Source organism: Fundulus heteroclitus, unplaced genomic scaffold (genome assembly GCF_011125445.2).
Source record: "Fundulus heteroclitus isolate FHET01 unplaced genomic scaffold, MU-UCD_Fhet_4.1 scaffold_70, whole genome shotgun sequence".
NCBI lineage: Eukaryota > Metazoa > Chordata > Actinopteri > Cyprinodontiformes > Fundulidae > Fundulus > Fundulus heteroclitus.
The window spans coordinates 1,676,800-1,700,609 of record NW_023397143.1 but is presented as its reverse complement, the minus strand read 5'-3'; the positions used below and the strand labels follow the sequence as shown (position 1 = coordinate 1,700,609).

Here is a 23,810-nt window from a genome sequence, read left to right as displayed (position 1 = left end):
TAACTACTGTATTTTTCCTAATATCTCAAAATTGATAATGCGCCTTATAATCCGGTGCGTCTTATATGTGAATAAACTTGTGCTTACTGACCGATTTTATGTGGCACAATGCGCTCAAAAATCGGTTAAAATGTGTGAGTACGACTTTGGTTAGCAACAAAGTGGCTCCGCTTAATGGATATTCGGCGCATTACAGTACGCTGCATCACTACATGATCGGACCCCTGAGTCCAAGTACTCGCTGGTTTACTGAAGCGGTTTTCACAAAGTAGGATAAATGTTGGCTATATTTGTCACATTTTCGCTGAAAAATTAAAGCGGCTTATCAGCGTTATTGGGTTGTAATGTCTTTAAGTGACGCCTTCATTTATTTGGCTTCAAGCTGTCCGCTACCAACATTTCTAGACACAGTAAACACACCGAACTTTCCTCGTTTCCCACTGTAGTCTCAGTGAAGCCAAGCGGTACATGCACTTTGTCATATTTCCTCGTCTTAAGTTTTGGGGGACTGTCGTTTGTCTCATTATTTCTGTCTCGGCCCGCCTTTCTTGTCATCCCTGTTAAATGTGCTTCCATGGTGTCTCTTGGGCGCTTTCTGTGCTGTGTGTATGCAAAATAAACCTACACTAACACCATAGCGCGAATAATCCCTGCGCTCGCTCTGATAATGAGAGCGCCACACTGCCATCTACTGCTCGGGATGTGCAATTACACGTTATTCCAGTACAAAAACAAACAAAAAAAAGCACCACGCCCCTTTTTCTCTGATTAATGCCACGGTTAAAGGTGGATGACCACTTTTAGCAGGTTTGCAGCTGTGAAATACTCTTCTTTTGTTTTTCCAGACTGTAGATCGAACAGTGCTGCATGTTTATGATGATCTTTGTTCTATAAAGGCAGTTTGTTGCGTTGGATTTTTTTTTATTTAAAAGATTTCAGAGTAACCTAACAGGGGTAACTTAATGCATGTTCCTTCTGCTTGATTATTGTTGTTTTTGTTATAATGGCACAAAACTATTTATTATTTGCTGCTTGACCTCAGAACCTTTTCTTTGTTGACCTCGTGTTCATATTTTTGGGGCGCCTTGTATATAAACAGCGTCCCCTCCTCTCTTCTCCCCTTTTTTGTTTCGGTTCTCCCGTGGGAGAGGAAGGGACCTACATTATGCAGCATTGTGCGGCTTGTGTTGGTTTTAATGAATGACTTTTAGTTAATTCATGACACATTATGTTTTTAACACTTATATGATGGAGAATCTAGGGAAGTCAAGTGTCTTTTCTGTTTATGTGGGTCAGGATAAACAAATGTTTGACACAACAGAACAAAGAGGCTGGAAATCACTGGCTGCAATCATTAAATTAAAAAAAGTTATAACATAGCAAAAAGTGAAGGCCCTGTATGTAAAATAGCTCACTAAATGTATACTAAATGATCACAAAGGTAAATACCAGTCATCTTTTTACATTTCAACACGTACTTTTTAGTAACACAATTTCCATCCTCAACAAGTCCTGCAAACACATATATTAACCACTTATACCCAATGTCTTAACACAAGACCCTAACAAACTCTGGGCTGCTTATAAACATTAAACCGTTATTAAAAACTGCTAATGAGAACATTCACAGCGGTTTTAATGAGTCTTTTACACAAAATAAGGCCAGTAGGTGCAGACTTGTCCCAAATGATAACAGCTCTTCTGTATGGTTTTACCTTTGTGATGAGAGTTCGGTATTCTTCTACCAGGTGGTCGTTGTTGTGGCAGCCCGCCAGGAGCTGCCACACCTCCCCACGGAGTGCCTCAGGGATGCCGCTCCGCACCAAGGCTGGTAGCGGCCTTGGACGCACTGAGAGGTTCATGTGCCTAGAAGAGACAGACGAAAACACAGAACCATAATCTTTAACTGCCATGCTCCAAGCATTTTTTTGTTTGTTTTGTTTTTTTCAATACAGTTTGGCAAATTCTCCGTTTTCGCTGCTTTTTGCTGCCACGGTCATAAAGAGTTGAGTTTTATCGCCACTGATAGTTTATGAGACCAGGATTGTGAGAATGTGGGCTCCTTATGTAACCCATGTCGAATAAAACAAGGTTTACCCTCCGAAGCTCCCACAATGCACAAGGGGATGCAGTAAATCCTGAATACAAACATCATTATTTTGTCATACAAACACAAGCTATTTTTGGTCATGTAGTCCATAATATTTAACTTATGTCCGTAATTTATCAACCCTCTAGTGTAGCTGTGCTTTATTTCACCACTCACCAGTTTTTGGCAATAGTAGTAAAACAATAGAGTATAATAAACAATAAATCACGTGCAGAATTCAGTGTTTTGCCTCTTTTTTTTAAAAAACACAATTAAATGTCATAAGTACTCAGAAGCCACTTATTCCAAGTCTGATGTGCAATTTATTTTAGAAATTCAGCAATCTGCTAGCATGTTTGAGTAATGCAGTGATATATTGATGCAAAGAGATGCAGTGCTGTGGTAAAACCATTAATCCCCTTTACAAGTTTCTTATATTTTTGCTTTTTTTTTTTTGGCCACGCTTACATGTTTCAGATCATCAAAGAAACTTAGATTTCAGACCAAGATTACATGAGCAAACACAAATTGCATTTCTGAAATAATGGTTCAAATTATTTAGGGGAACAGCTGTCCAAACAAACCCGATCTTCAGAGTAAAAGCAAATGCGAGCAAATCAATCTCAGAGTGGCTCAAAAAAAAAAGAAGAAGAAGAAAGAAATTAAAATTTGACTCTTTGAGCAGACAACCCCATGTCTGGACAAAAACCTGATTGAAATGCTGTAACGTAAGCTTAAAGAGGCTGTTTATGCTTAAAAAAATACTCTAATGTGGCTCGAGTTAAAGAAAAAAGAAGATTGGACTAAAATTCCTCCACAACAAATAAAAAACCCGCCGCCAAATGCCAGACATTGCCACAAATGGTGGAACAAACATTTATGAGGTTTAGGAGGCAATAACTTGTTCAAAAAGGGCTAAGTTGATGTGGATACCTTTATGTTTGCACCAACAAAGGGAGTACTTGTTTGAAAAAAGCATTTTGCATAATCTCACGTTATCCGTTTTAAGATGTTGGAAGATCTGAAACATTTAAGTATGGCAAAAACAGAAGAAATCTATAATGGGGCAGATGCTTTTACCCAACACCAGGATTTCCAAATCCCTAATTATTTTCTTAATTTTACACATCTTTCACAAGTTTTTCAAATCTATTTCTATTCTAACTGTTTCCTTTACTGGATCCATGGGTCACGTTACATAACTCGTGGTATTTTCTGCAGACACAGGGAAGGTAATTTTACTTTGAGCGTGTCCATGCATGTGATGCAATCACTGCCAGGTTTGGTCCTCAGGGTATAAAAATGTTAAAGGTCTTTCTGTGACTTGCTGGAGTCCTTCAACCTCACATTGCAAGAACACAGTCTTTATTTACTTACAAGTAAAAAAATAAAAATGTAATAAAATCACCCAACGGGCTTACTTCATCTTATGATTCCTTCCTCAATTTAGGCATTATTTTTATCATAGAAGAAACTAAAAATTTGCGGAGCACCATATTTTCTTTTCACGCCTTTGACAGACACAACTCTTCATTAATAATAAAAAAATCTATACATTGTAATTTTCTTTAAAAACAGTACATTAAAACTAGAATGAAACACACGAGAAATGGGAACGCTTTGAGTTACAGATAAAAAAAAGAAGGTTTTACAGAGTTGATCATAAGTTTCCAGTTAAAATGATAAGTGGTGAGGGAAACCGTCCTAATAAGCTGTAATAAGCAAGGGGTGGCTTTTTACATAGATACAACCAAATCTATGTGTTTTCAATGCACTACTGTCCAGAGGGAAAGAATGAGGTTAACAAGAGAACAAATGCGCACCATTTGGACAACAGGTCTCCCCAGGTCTCGAGGATCTTCTCTGCACACTCCTTTGAAACGTCACCAGACCCACTGAGTAAGGGCTCGTCGTTATCTGGACAATAAGCAACGCAACCAAGAGGCAACAGTTTCATTAGCCAGGCAAAAAAGTAAATGAGGAATTTCCTGAATGTCAGACAAATGAGAAAAACATGGTGAACACATTTTAAAATAGCAACATGGTGAAAAAAGTTGTTTGATTTGCAGTAATCAGGTTGGCGTATGCTGATTTGACTAAATAAACAGAATCTGTATGAAGAAAATCGTCCTCTAATGACCAGATTTTCCCATATGAGGATCAATAAAGCAAGCTCTGGCAGAACAGATGCAGGCGTTCATGAACCCAAAAAGTGCTGAGTCTGGGAATTAACATAGCAAGCATTTGAGAAAAGAAAAGAAAACGACGCCCCAATGTTGCAGCTGTACCAACAGATACAAAATAAACCTATTTATTATGTCTACAAATTATGGCCTAAGTTTGTAGACGTTGTCGCCTCTTACAGCCCAGTAAAAAGCACTGACTAAAACAAGTCTTCTGGTTATGTACCCAGGACGAGACAGAACAAACACTTCTGTCAGAAAAGTTCGTGATTTCAAACTCCTCTAGACTACATGTCTAAATTGGGTGTCGCCCCACAGGAAAGGAGTTTGATTCCTAAGTGAAGTGCTGTATAAATCAAATAAATATATACATATATAAATAACCCACTTAGGATGTATGATGTAAGCTTGGTTAATTTCAAGAAGCTTATGAGCACCGCTTTTTATTATTTTAGGGCTGGGCAGTCCTCCAGCTTCCACGTGTGAACAAATTTACACGTGGAATTTCAAATTTAGCAGCAACAGAACGATGTCTGATCACCTTCCTCTTCGTCGTCGTCGGGCGGTGAAGGAGCCATGGTACCGGGCCCAGAAGGGAGGATGCTAGGACTAGCTGTGGTTTTCCTTTTTTCCCTCTCCGTCTCACTTTCCAAACTCACCACCTCGTAAAGTGTGTCAGAGGAGGGACTCTTTCGTTCTTTTCGCTCCATCTGAGAAGAGAAAACACCTGATAAACTGTGGGAAAACACACATGTGTAACAGTGAGGCGGCTTGTTTCTGTCTAACAACTATGCGAAGTGTTTCGGCGGGGGGATTACCGGGTCAGTGAAGTGTCCTGAAAAGAAATGGTCAAATTCCCAACACCTTAGAGAGGGCTAGCTTGCCCTGATAATTCGAGCTGAACTTTTTCAGAAGCTCGAGAGAATTTCGTTTGAAGAAACGTTCTGTAAAAAGCAGCTTTTATCTTACCGGCGGCATATAACTCCCAAAGTGTTTTCATAAATAAAAATACCTTGTGGTCCTGTGGTCTGGAGAGGGGCCAAGACCAAAGAATATTTATATCTTCTCAATTTACGCAAAGTTATTTTATGATCCGGTGTCTTTCATTATTTAAACTAAAAACAGATGTAAAAAAGCGATGCACCACCATTGATCTTCCTGTGTGAAACACATCCTGAAAACACGTACGACAAATAATGTAAACAAATCAATGCAGTGATAAAAAAAAATAAAAGATTTAAACTATTACATTTTCCTCTCTTTAAATCCTGTGGTCTCGGTCTCTGTCTAATTAGCCAAAACCTTCAGCTTCTGGGACCAAGATGAAGCTATTATGAAGCTTATCAACTGCAGTTAAGATATTAATTACTTATAACCATTTAGGAAAAATGTCAAAAATTCAAAAACTACTCTTCTACTATAGCTACTATAAGGGTCATTGTTTTACCAACTCATAAAAGTGGTAAAAGGGAGGAGAATCAAATGACAAATTAGAAATTAACACCTGTCAGAGTATGTATTGAAATCTAAATACCAACTAATATTATAAATAACCTTAGTAAGAATGTGATAATTAATATAATATATGGTTTAAGTTGCAGAAGGAATAACTTTCTTATTTTTTTCCGGCTTTAAATAGTGCCAAATTCCTCTTGGTCCAGATTTTTGTAAATAAAGTCATACCAGAGACGTTTTGCTCAAGGTTAGCATACTGTGGGAATCTCATGCTGAATACTTGAAAGTAATAAATCAGTCAAATCAACTTAGAACCACTTCATCAAAACAAAGAAAAGAAAATATAGCTGTAATAATATTAATGTAAGGAAATTTCCTTAAAGAATTTAAACACAAAGAGAGGGAAAAGAGTCAAACTAACCACCCAAAACTCCTATTACAAGCATTATTAAATTATTCATTTTTTTAGAGTAATTCAGTCTATATGTAAGGTTAAACTGCTCAGCGTTACAGCAAGTCACAGTCTAGGTCTGGTAATAGAGACAAACCTGTCGTAGTTTAAGGTAGAAGGTCTCAGTGTAGCTACGCTTGCTAAAGGGCCAGAACAGCCTATCGTTTGGAGAACACACTCTGACCCTCGTCTCCAGCAGAAAGCGGACCGGTTCCTCCACCTCTGTGATCACCAGATCCACTGCAGTCGTCACGTACATGAATTTATCTAAAAAAAAAAAAAAACAATAAATGACACACCATCCCCAAGTTAGTGACTCCCTCCAACTCCTTAGAAGTCATATGTTCACATATTTTACTCACTGGTATAGAAAATATGACAGAACTACCATAAAAAGTACCCAGTAAGTATAAACCTTGTTATAAGCTTGAGAATAAGGTCTTATCTAAACCTTGAAAGTGCATTTTTGGCTCCTACCTTTGGGCGTTTCCTCGTTCACCGCCTGAAACTGAGGCGTGTTGGGGTTCCAGCTTCCTGTGATGATGTAAGACTTCCCATCTGAGCTCTTTCCCATTGACTCCTGTTGGGCACAAAAGCTGGAAGACGTTGGCACACACACACACAGACGCGCAGCACGTACAATAGATCAGCAGAAAAAAAAAGCCACCCACCAGGTCCAGCAGGTGCATGTCGCTGTTCTTCACGTTCCTCCCCGGGCTGAGCAGGAGTCCAAAACACCTGGAGAACGACCAGGCACGTGCAGATGGGAGATAGAGCAGTGTGATACGATTAGGGTTACATAAGGAAAAAAAAAAAAAAAAAACAGGGGAAAAAGAAACAAGAGGGGAAACCAAGCGAGCAACAATAACTCTCTCTCTCTCTATAGAGTAAAAGTTCTGAAACATTACATAAATGACGAGAAGTATTTTTCCTGAACGGATGGTCTAACGCGGTCCAGACCACGGAGAAGACTAAACACATTCCTTTAGTCCTCACCTTCTCTGACATTATAAAACAATAACAACTCAAGCAGAAAAAAAAGGGAAGTCTGCCGGGAACGCTGAAACTTAACAGATTTATCAAAGCGTGAAAAATGAGACGCTGCGAGACAGAATCGCCTAAATCACAACCCCCACAGCTGTCCTGGAAAACCTGAACCCCCCGACACACAGACGTTAAGACGTCCTGAATTAATCGACTACAACTGAGGGATCGCTCTCTCGTTTAATATCGGGGGTCAGGGTTCAAGCAGCAGTTGGAACAAAACGAGGAATATCCTCCGTTTTAGCTAATCAATCCCGTTGATTCATTTGATTTTTGCAGAACTTCCTTAACTTGGTTTGAAAGATTGCTAACATAACATTGGGGGGAAAAAAAGGGAAAGATATTAAAGAATTTGACATTATAACAATCATGAGAAGGAATACTGACTTAACTCTCCCAGAGGTGTTGTGCCGTTAAATTCTCTCTGGTCTTGCTTTCCCCCCGAACAAAGAAAGTACAGCGGCTGCAGTTAAGGAACTACTTGAAAACAATAGCTGTCCCTACTGACTCCCCAGGGCTCCAGAGAGTCTCTGTACGCTGGAATTCCTTATTTAGTTTTCTCTGTCAAACATTATGGGAAAACTCTGAATGCCTCTACTGCGAAAGGGAGAGTAATAAGAAATAGCTTGATGTTACTTTACAATAATCCTTGCTAGGGCTGAACAATTAATCGCATTTACAATATAATCGCGATTTAAAAAAACGCAATTTCCAAATCGCAGAGTCTGCAATTTTTGGCTATGTAACAATCAGGGAATTAGACACGTCCTTTAGGTGTCAGTAAAATGTTTAAAGTGGGTTTGCCTACACATGGAAGGTAAGACAGTTGCAGCAGTAAGATAATCTAATTTTATTACGTGTTTTAGAGTTTATATAATCATACATAGCATTAAGTACAGGTCAATCAGTTTAATACATAGACTTGCTTGTTGGTTGCACTTTATGTTCAACAAGGATTGATGTCCAAATCAACTAAAAGCTGTTCTCTTGAATAATATTTTGATTAATAGAAACATTAAAAGTTCTTGTTTTAAATAGTCCTTGTTAAAAAACGTCTTTATTTAGACGCCATTTTTGTTGCTTGTGGTTAATACATAGAAAAGTCAAAATTGCAATTTTGGTTGAAATATATTGTAGGCAGAACGCAATCATTTCTGCTCTGAGTTTAGATGCTGTGGGTCTTTTCGCAACTAATCCACACGGCGAGGAAACAAATTGATTTGTTGTTTGTATATGTTTAAAAAGACATGATAAATTAAACTGGGGGAAAAAAAACGCATTAAATCGCAATATTAAGAAAAAAAAATCCCAATTAGATTATTTGCCAAAATCGTTCAGCCCGAATCCTTGCATATAGGCAGTACCTTCCAACGTTTTTCATGTTTCAAACACAAACTTCGGTGTATTTTACCAGGATTTTATGAGATATATAACGATAGGAACAGCTGCGAAGACATAAAAGTCTACCTAAACCGAGAGGCCAGGCAAGAAGAGCCTTACTCGTCGTAAAAGAGGAGAGGACCATGGCCCCTTTCGAGGAGCTGCAGAGATCCTCAGCTAAGGTGGGAGAAAATGCCAGCAGGACTATTATTATTCAATAAATCTGTTCCTAATAGAGATTTGGCAAAAAGAAACCCTTCGCTGTAAGAAAGCCATCGGATACAGTTAGCCAAAAGCCATTTAGCAGAGATAGTGAACAAGGTCTGATGAGATTGGGTTAGATAGAAATACCAATGTCCATGACCCTGAAGATAGAGAAACACGGCGGCGGCAGCATCATGCTATGGGTATATGCTTTTCTTTGGCAGGTACAGAGAAGCTGGTCGAAGTTAATGGCAATTCAGAAATCTTATTCAGATGTGATCCATCAGGGACACATAAAAAGACTGCAGGAAGCCGGACCTTGAGGATTAGATTTTTATCAAATCGATAAGTTAGACAGGTCTAGTCAAAGACTAAAAAGAGGGCCTAATTACAAATCCCCGCAACACTTTTCACACTTTTATCTCGAAAAGAACAATATTATAAACCATTTTTCTTTCACTTAATAATTATACCCTGCTTTGTACTGGTTCTATAAAATCCAGATGAACTACATAAACGTAACACACACAAAGGTTAAAAAGGGAGTCTGAATACTTTAGTAAGACATTGTATGCAGTTCATAAATACTGTGTGCATGAACAGAGTGTCTGATGCTATGTTTTACCTCTCGATTGCCAGCTCCTTGTTGGAGGTTTGCTGGATGTAAATTACGATTTTCTTGTCCAGTCCAGCACGAAGCTTGAAGCTCTGTTTGTCCTTGTCTTTTGCGACAGCGCTGAATATTGATACAAAAGAAAACTCCCTCAAAACAGCTCTCTTAAAATGGAAAGTTTCGTAAATATACAACACCGAACATAAATAAATATCAAATGTAAAGACATTTGTAAACACGTTAGCTGTTAAATATGAAACTTACTGAACAACCTAACCATTTATTAAGCAGGTCAAGTTTAGAATAGACATAATATTTAATAATAATTAGAATCAGATTTCTCCAAAAGCCACAGTTAAAACGGGCCCGGACAGTGGATCTGGATCAGAACCAGGTTTGGAACAGAAGAAGTAATTGACATTCTCCCCTCCCACGCCGATAGAGACTATTGAGGAGACACCAAAGAAAATCTAAAGTTCAGTCGGGACCAAGTTAAAAACAGCATCAATCACTTTGAAATATATGGCAAATATTTCAATAATGCTGCGAGTTGCAGGATTCAGTCTGATAATAATAGCTTGCCTACTTTTGAATGACGACTTACAGAACTCAGTTGACCAGGAGCGTTCAAACTGAGTCGCATTTTCACTTCACAAAGAAATCTCCACCGCCTGACAAGCCTGTTAGTGTCACCATACTGCGGATTAGGAATATGCCGTGTTTCGCACGGTTCCCACAAAGCATCCTGCGTCACATTAACTTTAATTTAAACAAGGAATGACTCATTACTTTTAAAAATCAGCCAACGTGCACTTGCATGTTAAAGCTTCCTGTTTGGGGGAGACCAATAATAAAGAAACCACAGCTAATGAGGAGGAAACAGGGTGGCTAAAAATAACTTGGTCTATATTTGTTTTGTTTTGCCTTTGATCAAAGCGTGTAGGCTTTTCTGACTCTTTTTGACTAAAATTAAAAATAGGCCAAAGATGATGTGTTGAATGAAGCAAATGCAGGAACTATCTGTGTTGATTTCTTCTCTGCAACACTAATAAAAGGAAGAGCGTGGCTGTACGTTTCTCTCAGAAACTGCTCTACTTCTATAAGTTTTGAATCCAACATAAAAACATAAAGTGTTAAAGTGTGTCCATTAAACATCAAAGCATGTGTCCCTAACAGTTATCTAATTTTCTTCTTCTTTTTTTTTTGAAAGATCATCAAAGTACACGCTGTTGGTTGAAGCATTAAGAGACCTTAAAAGGCCGAGATTTCTTTATTTTTAATGGATTTCAGAGGTAGAAGGAAAAAAATAATGTTTTTTCAATATTTGACCAGCCGATTAAGGGAGAAAAAAAATGTCTGATTCTGATCTTTGCCCAATTGACCGGTACATCTCTAAATTACGCTCTGTGCAAACGCAAAACAAGACCCTTGAGGATGAGCTTACCTGAAAGTCCCCTTGCCGTCGTCCTCCCTGATCTCCAGACTGACGGTGAAGGTAAACAAGTCGCTGTCAGGGGTGAGCGGGGCATTCTGCTGAGACGACAGCAGTGACTTTTTAGCCGACCTCCGAAAGGCTGTGGCAAAGCTGTACAGTATCCTGCTCACCTGGGAAGCAGAGGCAAACAGACGTGCAATCAAACTCTAACAAAAGATCCACTATAGGGAAAAGTAGTAGAATCAAATACAACCAATTTGATTGCAATCCACACAAATATACAGTGCAATAAGATTAGGTTTGCAATAGGACTGCACGACACATTGCAGAGGTTTCATTATTGCAATATTGCTGTTTGCAATCTTTTTAAAAAAAAACATTTAGGTACGCAACCCCTCTGAGGTGGGGTTCAGAGGGGTTGGTGAGACGTTCTTGTAAAAGTCCCTGAGAAACTACAGCTAAGTTGTTTTTCATTCTTTTTGTTTCTCAATAAAGCCATGTTTTCATTTTCAACACAGCTGGATAGACCAATCGAGATCTGGTGCCATAAACCCAAAGCAGAAAGACGTTTTAAGTGTCACAGCAACGATCACCTACATCCTCGCATGTTTTACTGCAAATATGTAGGTAGATTTTAATTCTTAAAAAGCCTATACAGTGTAAAGAAAAGTGTGACTCCAAAACAAATGTGGATAGGTTTTAAACGGGATACCCCCCCAATTATTATTCCAAGTCAAACATAAAAAACAGAAGTTCACACAACTTGCCATCGGCAAACAGTACTAGGATGAATGGTAAAAGAGAGTTCCAAGGAATTGTTTTAACAGGGAATTGCTTTACCTCAGGGAGGACTATTTAAAATTATAGGCCTAAAAGCAACTTTGATTTTATGTTAAGAATAAATATGAGCCTAAAGGCAGCAAGGCTCTTTAAAGACCACACAAAATCGCTTGTTTCTAAGTTTGTGGACCATTTTTTCTTTACCTTCCTTTAATATGCCCCTGCGATGTATTTTTCCCTACGTGCTTTCCTTTTCTAACGTTCTATTCATGTACGGCCCTTTGAATTGTCTCGACACTGAAATGTGTCATACAAATAAAGCTGCCTGGCAGGGACTCAAGTTAGCAACAGCAAGAACAAAGAAATGCACCAAAAACTTTTACAGTATTGTAAAACTGAAGTGATTAGCGACACTCGAGGGCTAAACAAAAACATGATTGTGTTTACGTAAGTTGTCATGAGACCATCTACTTTCCATGAAAAAAATAACTATACTTATGAATGGGGTAATGTGTCCTTCACAAAATTGCTATAGTTATGTGTTTTTCTCGCTCTGGGGTGTACATGTGTCTTTTCGGCCCCTCCGCAGTGTCACTGAACAACTTCGACCAATGCCAATACATAAATTTGCTTAATTTTATATAAAAACAACATAAGAAAGGCTAATTTTTAGCATTCTGTTGACATAAAAATAACCTCCAAAGAATTTCTACAACAGAATGACAGTGATGATACAAAGGATAGCTTTTGTTTTTGTTTTTTTGTTCTCTTTTGTTATCCGTCTGCAAAGTATTATATCCAATAATCTATAAGTATTAAAATAATGGTTAGCCTCACTCTACTCAAGTGTATTGTCCTGTTGTAAATAGGTTTTTTTTTCCTTTTTTTATTGTGAGAAATGGATAATTAAAAAAGAAAGTAATATTCTGATATGGGTAAGTTCACACAGCAGACAAATACGACAAAAAATCTGAACTTCTTTGCCCATATGCGACCTATATCAGACTTTTCTGTGTTATTGTCAATGGCCCATAAAAAAAAAATCTGAATTGTGCCATATGAGGTACTAAAGCATTAAGTAGCTGACAACTTTCAAAGCGTGGCATTTCATCAGACTTTTATGTCTCTCTCCTGGCTCAAGCTACATGTCCACACAGACTCATCTACAACAGTAGTATTCACAGCTCCATAAAAGGCCATTTTTCCTTCTTGCTTGTTATGATGTGATCTTAATATTGCTCAACAACTTCCTAATAGCACAGAGAGGGCAGTATCTATGATTACGTTTTTTGTTTTGTTTTGTTGTTTTTTTTTCAACAAAGTTTTATTGTAGACTTCTAGTAACAAATGACATATCTTAAATCTAAATAGTGCCCTGCTTGACGTCTACTTTGTCCTTCTGTGCATGCAGGTCGCTTTTTGGTCCGGAACTGTTCAGACAGAAGTCCGATGGTGGTCGCATTTAATTAGTGGTATGAACGATCTCATAAAAAATGGATTTTAGCAACAACAACAAAATCTGAATCGTACATCAAGACCTGCAATGTGAATGTTATCTCACTCCAATGGTTCATTCAGCCTTTGAGCTTAGGTTATTTAAAAAGGCAATTATAAAATGAACCACTCTCAACAACTGACATTTTCTAACAACTTAAACAATATTTTCAGATTTTAAAATATTTGATTATAATCTCAAGATAAAGTACAAACTAGTGCTGCACGATATCAGGAAACTGCTTAGCTGCCATACCACTGCTAAACATTGCAATGACGATATTAAGATTAAAGCTAGGGTCGGCTATTTTTCCAGAAGTTTCCCCAAGTCCCATTTTTAATAATATGTGCAAGGCCATCTTACCTGCTCCTCTGCTGTTCAGGGGGATCGCGTGAAAAAAATCTCCCAAATCCACTTTGGTCTTATTTCTTTCTACTAAGTCCTTCCTCTTCTTCTCATAAACATGAACGCGGTTCCCTTCTTGTGACTCTCAGCCATGTTTAAAGTCGACGATGGGAGCAGCAGAGCTACAATGAACGGCTAACCGCTAAGCTAACCGCTAAGCTAACCCCTAACCTAGCCCCAAAGCTAACCGAACACATAAACACTAGAAGTGAGCATGTGCAGCCAGCAAGTGGAAACTAACAAAGAATGAGCAGATACTGGCGTTACGTGAGCACGTCAGAATGATTGGCATGTGGGAAAACCAACAGATAAGGCAGGATTACCAACAATAGCTTTAACCCACGTTTTCCAGACTCACTTCTTCCCTTTTCACAACTGCAATGTCACCCCATTTACTGGGAGCTTTAGCATGTCAGCCGCTAAAAATATACATACAGCACGCATTAAGGCAAGTTGAAGAGCATCGATGTGGCCAAATATATACTGCCATGCAGAGTGTGAATGTAAGGCATTTAAAATTATATCCAAGTAGTTCTAATATCAAACAATGGCATTTCTATGATGATTGCGATTCAATACAGTGTGCAGCCCAAACTGAAAGTACAGGGAAAACAGGGAAAAATAAACCCGTACAGTTTCCAATTCTCATCTCTTGTCCATTACCTTACCATGTAACGGATTGATGCCATAGCATTTTATGTGATATTAAGTTCACTGAATATAAAATTGATTGATTTATGATTTAAAATATACAGAAATGTCAGTCTTTTTAAATTTTAAAACTAAAGCAGTCATTATGACATTAACATTAACTGGGAATATTACCGCAGGTTCCAGTGCATGTGTTAGTGCAACTATGCGGCACTATAAAATCAGTGTGCAAATAACTGTAATAATATAAAACCGGGTTACAGCTATGATTTATTTTTTTTTTTTTTATCCTGAAGAATTTTTGGAGAAGACATTGACAGCTGATGTGTAGCTCCTTAACACAAAACAGGCAAGACTGCAATACAAGAACTTGCAGAGGGGGGTTCTGGTAAATCTCCCAAATCAAAATTGGGTACAGGTAGAGACTGCCAAGAAGGAAGTGATAATTTAGTCACATTCTGTAAATGTACCTTTCCCCCCCAGCAAGTCCTTCAATTCCCATCATTACAGACAGATGTGCCCATGGTAAAGCAGATCAGTGCACCCCAGCTTAAGGCTCACTTCGAGGCGGCTTTGGATCATTTCTAAAAGTGGATAAACAACAAAGCTTTTGGTTACAGAGAGATGGCGTGGGGCAACTGCTGTTATCAATGAATATAACACGACCCCTTTGTTTATTTAAGACCTGAGTATAAAGCAGCGTTTGTTCTATCCCTGGTAAAGAGGAAGAACACCAGGGGATATTTACGAAGGAACCAAATGAAGATGGAGGAGAGAGTTGGGGGGTGAAGAAAGCTAAATGGAGGGGGTCTTACCCCTGTCTTGATAGCAAGAACAACATTTAACACAATAGAAGTGTTGTTCCCTGCTCAGCTTAATCTTCGAGTAAGTCTTTCCAGATTTGATTGTTCTCAGATGGATTCCTTTTCTACGGCATTAAGGAGCCTCTCCAGCACATGCAATGTAAATATATGTAGTCTCACATAAACCTCCTGGACCGCTACCAGTTCTCATAACCCTCCCTACAAAAATCTAGACCGCTGACATAAACTAGAGCCCACAAGACAAACTTTCACATGTGTCTTTTTGTTACATCCATTGTAGTTAGCAAGAGGAAGCCAAATGAAACAACAACTAATGCGTGAAATTTAAACAAAGAGCTGAAGCAGAAAGGGCCTCCTGCATATGACGTTTCCTTAAGTTTACGCCCAAAATGTGTCAGGTCAAACTTATTTTAAGGTTTCTACACATTTTTCATGTTGAAATTCTAAACTTTTCAAAACTCAAGTTTGCTCAGTTTTCAGGCCCTCAAAATCTATTTTAAAAGTATAAATAAAATAGTGCTGGGACTGGATGGCACATTGCACTGCAAAAACAGAACTAAAAATAAGTCAAATTTTCTTGAAATTAGTGCATTTATCCTTGATTTTAGCAGGTAAATAACATGATCTGCCAATGGAGTGAGTATTTTCACCCCTAAAATAAGATAATTAGACATCTTGCACTTGAAATAAGATGATAGAGATGAGTTGTTCCTATTTTAAGTGTAAAAATCTCATTGCATTGGCAAATCATCTTATTTACCTGCTAAAATCAAGGACAAATGCACCAATTTCAAGAAGATTTGACTTATTTTTAGTTTTGTTTTTGCAGTGTGTTCTGTGGTGTTTAGGACTTAAATATTGAATAGGATTTAACCAGGAAAAAGACTGTTGTTAATAAATGGTGTGACGATCAAGTCTGCGGACCTTTCTCTATCTCTATTCCAAAAAGCCCGGCCTGCTGAGATTCAGGACGTGTGAATATTTCACTGTCTGCAATCCGTAAAGCAAACACGCCTCAGTCAAATGCCTAACAAATGGAGTAAACAACCTTTGTATACAGAGAAAATATTAAAATTACAATTATAAGTGTAGGGTGTCCGTGTAAAACAAGCCAACAAATGGAACAGATATGTACTGGAAAGCCTAATAAATGCATCTTTGCAGAGAAGCAGCAAAAGCACATTGGGAAAGAGAAATTGCTGGGTATGAGACACAGTGGGGCTCTCCATCAGGAAACCAGCAATTATTGGAAACAAGCTAAGGGGCCAGAGTGCACAAAGGAGATGGTTTAGGAACGGGGAGGTGCGGCTCTTCATGGATGCAGCCAGAAAACACATAGAAATATATATACAATGTAAATATAAGAAACATAAACCACACTAATAAAATATGCTGATTTAAGATGCACTGGGAGTCGTCGCCTGCGAAGAAGAGATTGACGACTAAAACAGTCTTTCCCGAACGTTTGGGGCAACAAACGGACCGATTCTCCCCTGCTGTGTGGGGGCAAACAGGAGCCCAGAAAGACGAGTAGGTAGTTAAGCCTGATGAGGTGGAGAAAAAAGGGAATATACTGGGCCACAGAGACTTTGGGTTACTAAAAGAGGAAGCAAATTGTTACTGAGAATGTTCCACGTTTGAATGTCTTGAGAGCGAATCTGACTGTGCTTGTAAGCTTTAGTGCTGTGGTGTGGTGTGGTGTGAGTGTTCTTGGTTGGAATCTGGGACTCTGGAATAGCGGGATGAAGTGGGACTAATAAAGCAGCGTCTGTCTGCAGGCTCTCAGTCACACTGAGTGCTTTCATGTGGGAGAAATCAGGTCACTGAACACAGCAGCTGTACTTTAACCCAATTTTTTCTTAAATAAATCTGCTCCGTCTTTTATCAAATCTATTGAGCCTTTTACATACCTGTAATGGCAGCTCTTTAGGCCAGTGCGTGTTTGCTCTGAGAACTGTAAATAGGGTGTTTATCTTTATGACACAGCGGCGTAAATGCCTCACTGATGCATCACTGTTCTTAATCATGTTGTATGTGAAGCGTTAAATGCATTATTGTTACATTAGACCGAAATCTCCCCCTATTTGTGGTTTTTATTATCAGCAATGCACAACTGCTTCACTGAACTATCCAGCGCCATGTTTCATTGCAGATTTGATTATTCCACATGTTCCCACCAGAGCAGTTTCTAAATGGGAAGCAAATATTTCTGTTGCAAGCCTCCTCCGCTTAATGTATTCATCTGTACAGTATTGTAGTAATCTGTGGTAGTTTAAATTGCTTTATAAAAAAAATAGATTGGATTTTGTGATATTCAGGCCTCTTTTCTTCCCCATTTTCTTTTCCTGTTAAAATGTATGCATATTTTTTTGTGATCCCCAGCTTATTTATCTTTTCACAGAAGTTACACCCAGTTCAGTGCTTCTTGGTTATGTGTCTTTCCTTATGGATGGAGATTTTGTTATTATCTCTGTGTTTGGAAGAAAGTACCCCTGGCTCAGTCGTTCAGTGTGTAACTGTGCCTATTAAGATAGCCGCCCCCCTGTCGGCGCTCCTCCCAGTCCTTTACACATTTAATCTAAACAAGCCAGAGAAAACGGTACAGCTTCAGTACTGGACTCCCATATTGATCACGATGCAGGAAAAGTTAAAACGAGGAAGCAAGAGCCCTGAACTCTCGGTTACATTAGCTTAAGTGTCTCGTCTCCAGCTGGTGCAGAATGCAGCTGCTCGCCTTTAACTGGTACACGAAAGCGCATAACTCCTGTTTTAGCCTCGTTGCACTGGTTGCCTGTTCAGTTTAGGGTTCATTTTAAGATTCCTTTATTTATTTTTAAATCTTTGAATGGTCTGTCCCCACCCTACCTCTCTGAGCTTCTGCTGGTGCATCGCCCTTCCCTCTCATTCAGGTCAGCAGACCAGCTTCTCCGGGACGTGGCAGAAGCTCAGAGGGGACAGAGCTTTTTTTTGTGGCTGCTGCCGTTACACATCAGACCGGCCTCTTCACTGTCCATGTTTAAATCTGCTCTGAAAATCCACCTTTTCTCATTAGCTTTTGATGTATCATGACAGAGCTCATTTTATTCAAATTTTTTACATCTTTTAAGTGTTTTATATTATGCTTACTCAAGTTACTTATAATATTCTTAAGTGTTTTATATATATTTTACTCTTCATGTCAGACCCCACTCATATTCTTTATTCAGAATATCAGTTCCTCCCATCAGGTCGACGTCTTAGAGTCCCTGCCTGTAGATTAAACCGCTATAAGAACTCATTTGTTCCGCTTTCCATTAAAGCAACAAATAGCATTAAGCAGTAAATTGTTGAATAGGCAACAGTATTCAACATTTAAACTGACACATGCTCTTTTATTTATTTATTTATTTATTTATTTTTTCAGTATCTCTTAAAACAGATTTTTTTAAAGAACGGTTTTTATACATGTTTATTTATTTATTATCATCATTGTTATTATTTTTTTCTCTTCTTTCAAATTTTTATTGTGAATATAATGTAACATGCTCCTTTATGTATCTATTTATTGTCTTATAATGAAATTTTTATAGTAGTGTTATGTGTGAATGCAGTGTGACACATAGTTTGGACTATGTAGCTGCCAGAGTCTGTAACCCAAATCAAATTTCCTTTGGGACATTAAAGTTAATCTATCTATCTATCTATCTACTCTAGTTGATTGTAAATCATTTTACACTGCAAAAACGGAACTAAAAATAAGTAATATTTTCTTAAAATGAGCGTATCTGTCTTTGATTTGAGCAGGTAAATAAGATGATCTGCCAATGGAATAATATTTTTTGCACTTAAAATAGGAACAACTCATTTCCATCATCTTATTTCAAGTGCAGGGTGTCTAATTATCTTATTTTAGGGGTCAAAGTACTCATTCCATTGGCAGGTAATATTATTTACCTGCTCAAATCTAGGACAAAAACACAAATTTTAAGAACATTTTACTTATTTTTAGATCCGTTTTTGCAGTGTATGTGTTTATCGGGTATGCTGTTCATTTGTGTTCAGCACTTTGATCAGCTGTGCTGTTAATAAAGTGCTTGTAAATAAAGTTGGCTTGGCTACATGGATCAGCAAAGACACAGCCCTGCATAACATAGAGATAACTGTCCTTTTCTTTATGTATGCCACGTCTGTGACGCCCTCAGTGTCAGTGAGTTGTCTGTCGTTTCCCACTAACCTGCTTTCTGCAGCTCCAGCATCTGTAATCTCATAATCTCTAACACTATGTTTTTGAGGAAGCCACTGACAAAGCTATTGCAGTTACTAAATGTCTACGCTCTTTGCTGTTCATTCCCAAAGAAAGTACTCCTGGCTCAGTACTTTACCACGTTTCTTTCCTGGACCAAGTTAGAGCGTTGCTTACCTTGATGAAGTCGACTACAGGAACTACTTCTGCTACTTTCCCTTGGTGTGCTCTATCTTTCCCCCCATAAAAGGCTACCCTGAACAAAAGTTCCTTTTTCCCCCCAATATAAACTAGCATGTTAATTGAATTCATTATAACTGGATGGCGACTGGAACTATTTGTTGTTCAAAGTGACCTGAGATGACATTTGTTGTGAATTGGTGTCACATAACTGACCTGATCTTGCCATGAAAGCCTGTGAAACCTTCTTTATGTTTCATATTCCTACACAGACGTATATTTCTGCGTGTATTACTTCCTTACCGCCTCTCGGATTTGGCAGCGAAACACGTGGATCCTGAAGATCTCTGCGTTGTGGTGGCTCTCGGTGAAGGCGAAGCAGTCGCTCTCTGGGGTGCCGTCGTGGCCTCGGACGCAGAAGAGAATCTTATAAATGGGATAGTTGGCAATTTCTGTGTTGTTGTGGGGGTCCAACAACCTGTCAAAACAGAAGAGGTCTGTTATGGCCTGAGAGCAACACGTGTGTGTGTGTTTAAATAAGTGGTTCCTTAACCTAACCTGACTCTAGCCAGATTGATATCGCTCCGCCTAGCTCCACTCACATCCATCTGGGACACCTCCCATAGAGAGTGATTTCTCCAACCAATTTTATTGTCTAGCCAATCAGGACGCAGAGCTGGAGTTTCATAGATGTGACGTAGTGGAGAAGCGACCGTGAGACTGATTTGATTCAGACAACAATGGCGGCTCGCATCGAGGAAGCTAGCGTTAGCATTGATGCTGCTATTTCTTCCGTGTTGTCCAATGTACCTAAAATTTTTTCATTAAAAGAACATCAGAGAACGGTTCTGAAGGCTTTTGTTGGCTGTTCTGTTTTGTTTTTTCCTGCGTCGCTCTCATCAGCGTCACGGGTTAGCTTCGGTGTGAGTGGTTGAAATGGCACGTCGATAAAGATGACAGATTGGCTTATCCAATCATATGCAAGGATTTTTGATAAGGCCCAGCCTTCAAAAAAGGCAATTCCTATGGAGATGTCCCAGATGGATGTAAGTGAAGCTAGGCGGAGCGACATACATCTGGCTAGAGTCAGGTTAGTGTTAACCCTCGTGTTGCACCGACCTGACGGTGCCCTCAGACACGCCTGGCACTGAAAGTGTGACATCCAGGGGGAGTTGGCACTGCCCTCTAAGAATGCTCATCATGCGAAGGGCCTCCACCTCACTCCTGGGGGCGTTGACAGAGGCACACCCCAGATACGTGAGCTGGCTGAACACCACGCTGTCCTCGTCTGGAATTGGACTGCAAGGACTTCCCTCTGATGACGATTCATCTGCTGCAAGGAGCATTAGAGGCGACATTTATTTGACTTGTTTAAGCTTTAGGAGAAGGCTGAAACAATCCCTTCCTGCCTCACCTCTGTAAGACCTCTCATTCAGCTCGCTCTCCTGGGCCGTCTGCACGGGGAGCACCATCTCCAGCTTAGGAGGCGGGGAACTCAGCGGGTCGGTGCCGACCAGCACGGGTGACATCGTGTTAGAAAGAGCCGCGAGGTCGCTCGCGCCGAGGCTGCTCACCCCCGCTTCTGATCCCGGCCCGGCGTCTGCCACCGACGGGTCCATGAGGACGTCCTCCAACTCCCTCTGGAGCTGCTGCTCGCTCCCATTCCCCACGATCTGACACAGACATATCCGAATAACACATCAGTACAGGCGGCAGGGAAACGCTGCGAGTTAGTATCCAAACGCAGGATAAGAAAGAGGATTTGCGCAGCGATCACCGCTAGAGATCAAAGCCAACAACAAGCGCGTCGGCACCGTTTACAAACAGTTGACTTTCTAATTCGGTTTGACGGATTGCGATTTTCTGAAAAAGTCTGGCTTACTGATGGTTTTAGAGATATATTGTGTGTCAGATTTTAATTTAATGTTAGTGATTAGTAAAGGGTCAGTATGTCAGTTCAGGGAGTAAAATACCTCCTCGTGTTGAGGCAGAGTGAAATAAAGAAACTGTAGTGTTGGTGTTTGTGCCGACTAAAATCGGAGGCTCATTTCACAGTTTCCGGTAGGCAAACTCGATTTAGAGAGTCAAAGATAAGCCTTTGTCAAACCCTGCTTCGCTCAAGCATCTATCTCCAGCTGAATGGCTGCTAAACAAGTGGTTTATTCTTCGTGATTAACAGGTGGAGCTAAAAGCTGTGGCAGGTAGCTTAAAACTACATTAAGGGTGTGTACCATCGTCAAAATCCAAATATGACGACGTTGCCCCACAATAAACAGGTAAACAAATACAGGAAGCTACAATAATCACAGACAGGATCACCACTAAATCACATCACAGAGATAAAGCAAAGGAAAGCAAAAGAGAAGAGAAAAAAGGGGGGGTGGGGAAAGCAGGAGAAGAGGACTGACCTTAAAGCTGACCCCTTCCTCTGAAATCACCTGCATAACAAACAACAAGTTTAGACACACTGGCTCCTCACCTGACTAGATGGGCTGGCTGGGAGGGAGATGTGCTAGAGAATGTGTCGCCAAATAAAGAAGGAAAAAATTAAATTAAATTAAAATAAATAAAGATGATATCTGGATGAGTGGGGGGTTCAATGGACGGAGTGAATTCTTTCTACAATGTGAGGAAAGTGATTGGGTGTTGGTTTTCACACATCTGACAGCAAGCTGATGATGCCCAGATGGCCACATGAAAACTCTACTGGCCGCCGATCAAATCAGCAAAATGGAAACTTGTATTATTATCCTCAAGCGTTACATAAAAACAGCTGGAAAAAAAAAGGCATCATCCTCCAAAACAATAAACATGCAGCTCCACGCTATTTTGGCACCATCTACTGGTACAACAAAGGCTGTACAGGTGCAGTAAACTAGGGCGGAAAAGTATGAAGACAGTTACTTAATGATAAGTTTTGTAATAGGGAGGGTAATGAGACAGGATGAAATTTGAATCTGTAAGAACACACGAGGCCTCTAAAGTCTTTATTCCCTAAACAAATACACAACATGGGTCACAACATAATCCTAACATAGCTAAAATGCAATGCACCGCCAGTCTCAAAGTCCATCAACCTGCTGAATAAGTGTTGAATAATTAGCATAAATATCCATGGCTAACAAGGTTTAGAAAGTGTTAATAGGAAAATGTAAACACAATTTACTAAGATTTAAATCTACGAGAGTAGTGTGGAACGAGAATAAAATAGCAACACAAGAAATAGTTAGTCATATGGTGAGAGGTGTCTTAACTGTACGTGAGAAAGGATGATATGAAGCTATTACAGGTGAGTGATGCATGAATGAAGCTAGACCCCTCTAATCTGCAACTTCCATGACTTATATTGCACATTAACTGATAAAAGTCAACGTGCATCAAAATGTTTTTGGGTTATTCATGCACTGGTCTCTTTTAATGTCGCGTTACGAATGCTGACACGTTGCCATTCAGCCCGTGTGCAAATGTTAAGGTTGTTCTACAGGGCTTTGCAAAGTATTCATTCTGCTTGACCGTTTGTGCATTTTTTCATGTTACGACCAAAACATTCAACTCAAAGTAGTGCATAGCTGCAAATCTGGATGAAAGTCAAACAATGAAATCTGAAAAAAATTTGACATGCATTTGAAGTCCACACCCTTTACTCTGATACCCATGAATAAAATATAGTGTAACCAACTAGCTTTTGCCTGTGTGTAGTTCAATCAAAACATGTTTAATCAAAACTGGAAAAACACTGCTGTGCGGATCATGGTGGGGTGAGGATTTATTGAACTTAAATACAAGGAAATGCTGGAAGAAAACCCACAAGAGGCTCAACAGCGGTTCACTTTCCAGCTAGACAAAGGTGCTATAGATACAGCCCAGGCGGCTGTGCAGTGTGCAGGTGTAAAAGCACAATGTATTAGAATGTCCTAGTCAAAGTAAAGCCCTAAATCCAACTGAGAATGTGTGGTGATACCTGACAGTTAGTGTTCATGGACACAAAATATACAACCCCACTAGGCTTGAGTGTTTTTTTTGCAAAAAAGTAAAAAAAAAGGTAAAATAAATAAATTAAAAAAAAATGTCTGTTTCTGGATGTGTGAAGCTGGTTGGTAGAGACGCAACCCAAAAAGAGACGCAGCGGTAACCAAAGCAAAAGACGGTTCTAGAGAAAACTGACTAAATGGCTCCCAAAACAAATGCAGGTACAACATTCCAGATATGCATTTCTCCAAAAATAAATAAATATGTAATTCACATTTATGCACTACTTTGTATTGGTCTGCAACATACAATCCCAGTAAAATACATTCAGGTGTGTGGGTTTACTTCAAAAGTAAAAAAAAAAAGGAAAACTTGTGGGGTGTGAATACTTTTAAAAAGCGCTGCATATATTTCTTTCCAACATAATTAA

At 39.3% G+C, this 23,810-nt stretch overlaps 1 protein-coding gene across 1 annotated transcript in view; it reads right to left on the bottom strand.

The window, feature by feature from the left end:
• The window catches only part of LOC105932112 (rab GTPase-activating protein 1), a gene marked incomplete at its 3' end in the record, with an annotated part of 61,805 nt that overhangs the window by 24,767 nt on the left and 13,228 nt on the right, over positions 1–23,810 (bottom strand). Inside the window, 12 exon segments of the mRNA XM_036133922.1 lie at positions 1,716–1,866; positions 3,913–4,006; positions 4,814–4,982; positions 6,276–6,445; positions 6,656–6,758; positions 6,850–6,916; positions 9,432–9,542; positions 10,864–11,024; positions 19,715–19,889; positions 20,531–20,744; positions 20,826–21,084; positions 21,820–21,849. Coding sequence (XP_035989815.1) covers positions 1,716–1,866; positions 3,913–4,006; positions 4,814–4,982; positions 6,276–6,445; positions 6,656–6,758; positions 6,850–6,916; positions 9,432–9,542; positions 10,864–11,024; positions 19,715–19,889; positions 20,531–20,744; positions 20,826–21,084; positions 21,820–21,849 — 1,704 coding nt within the window.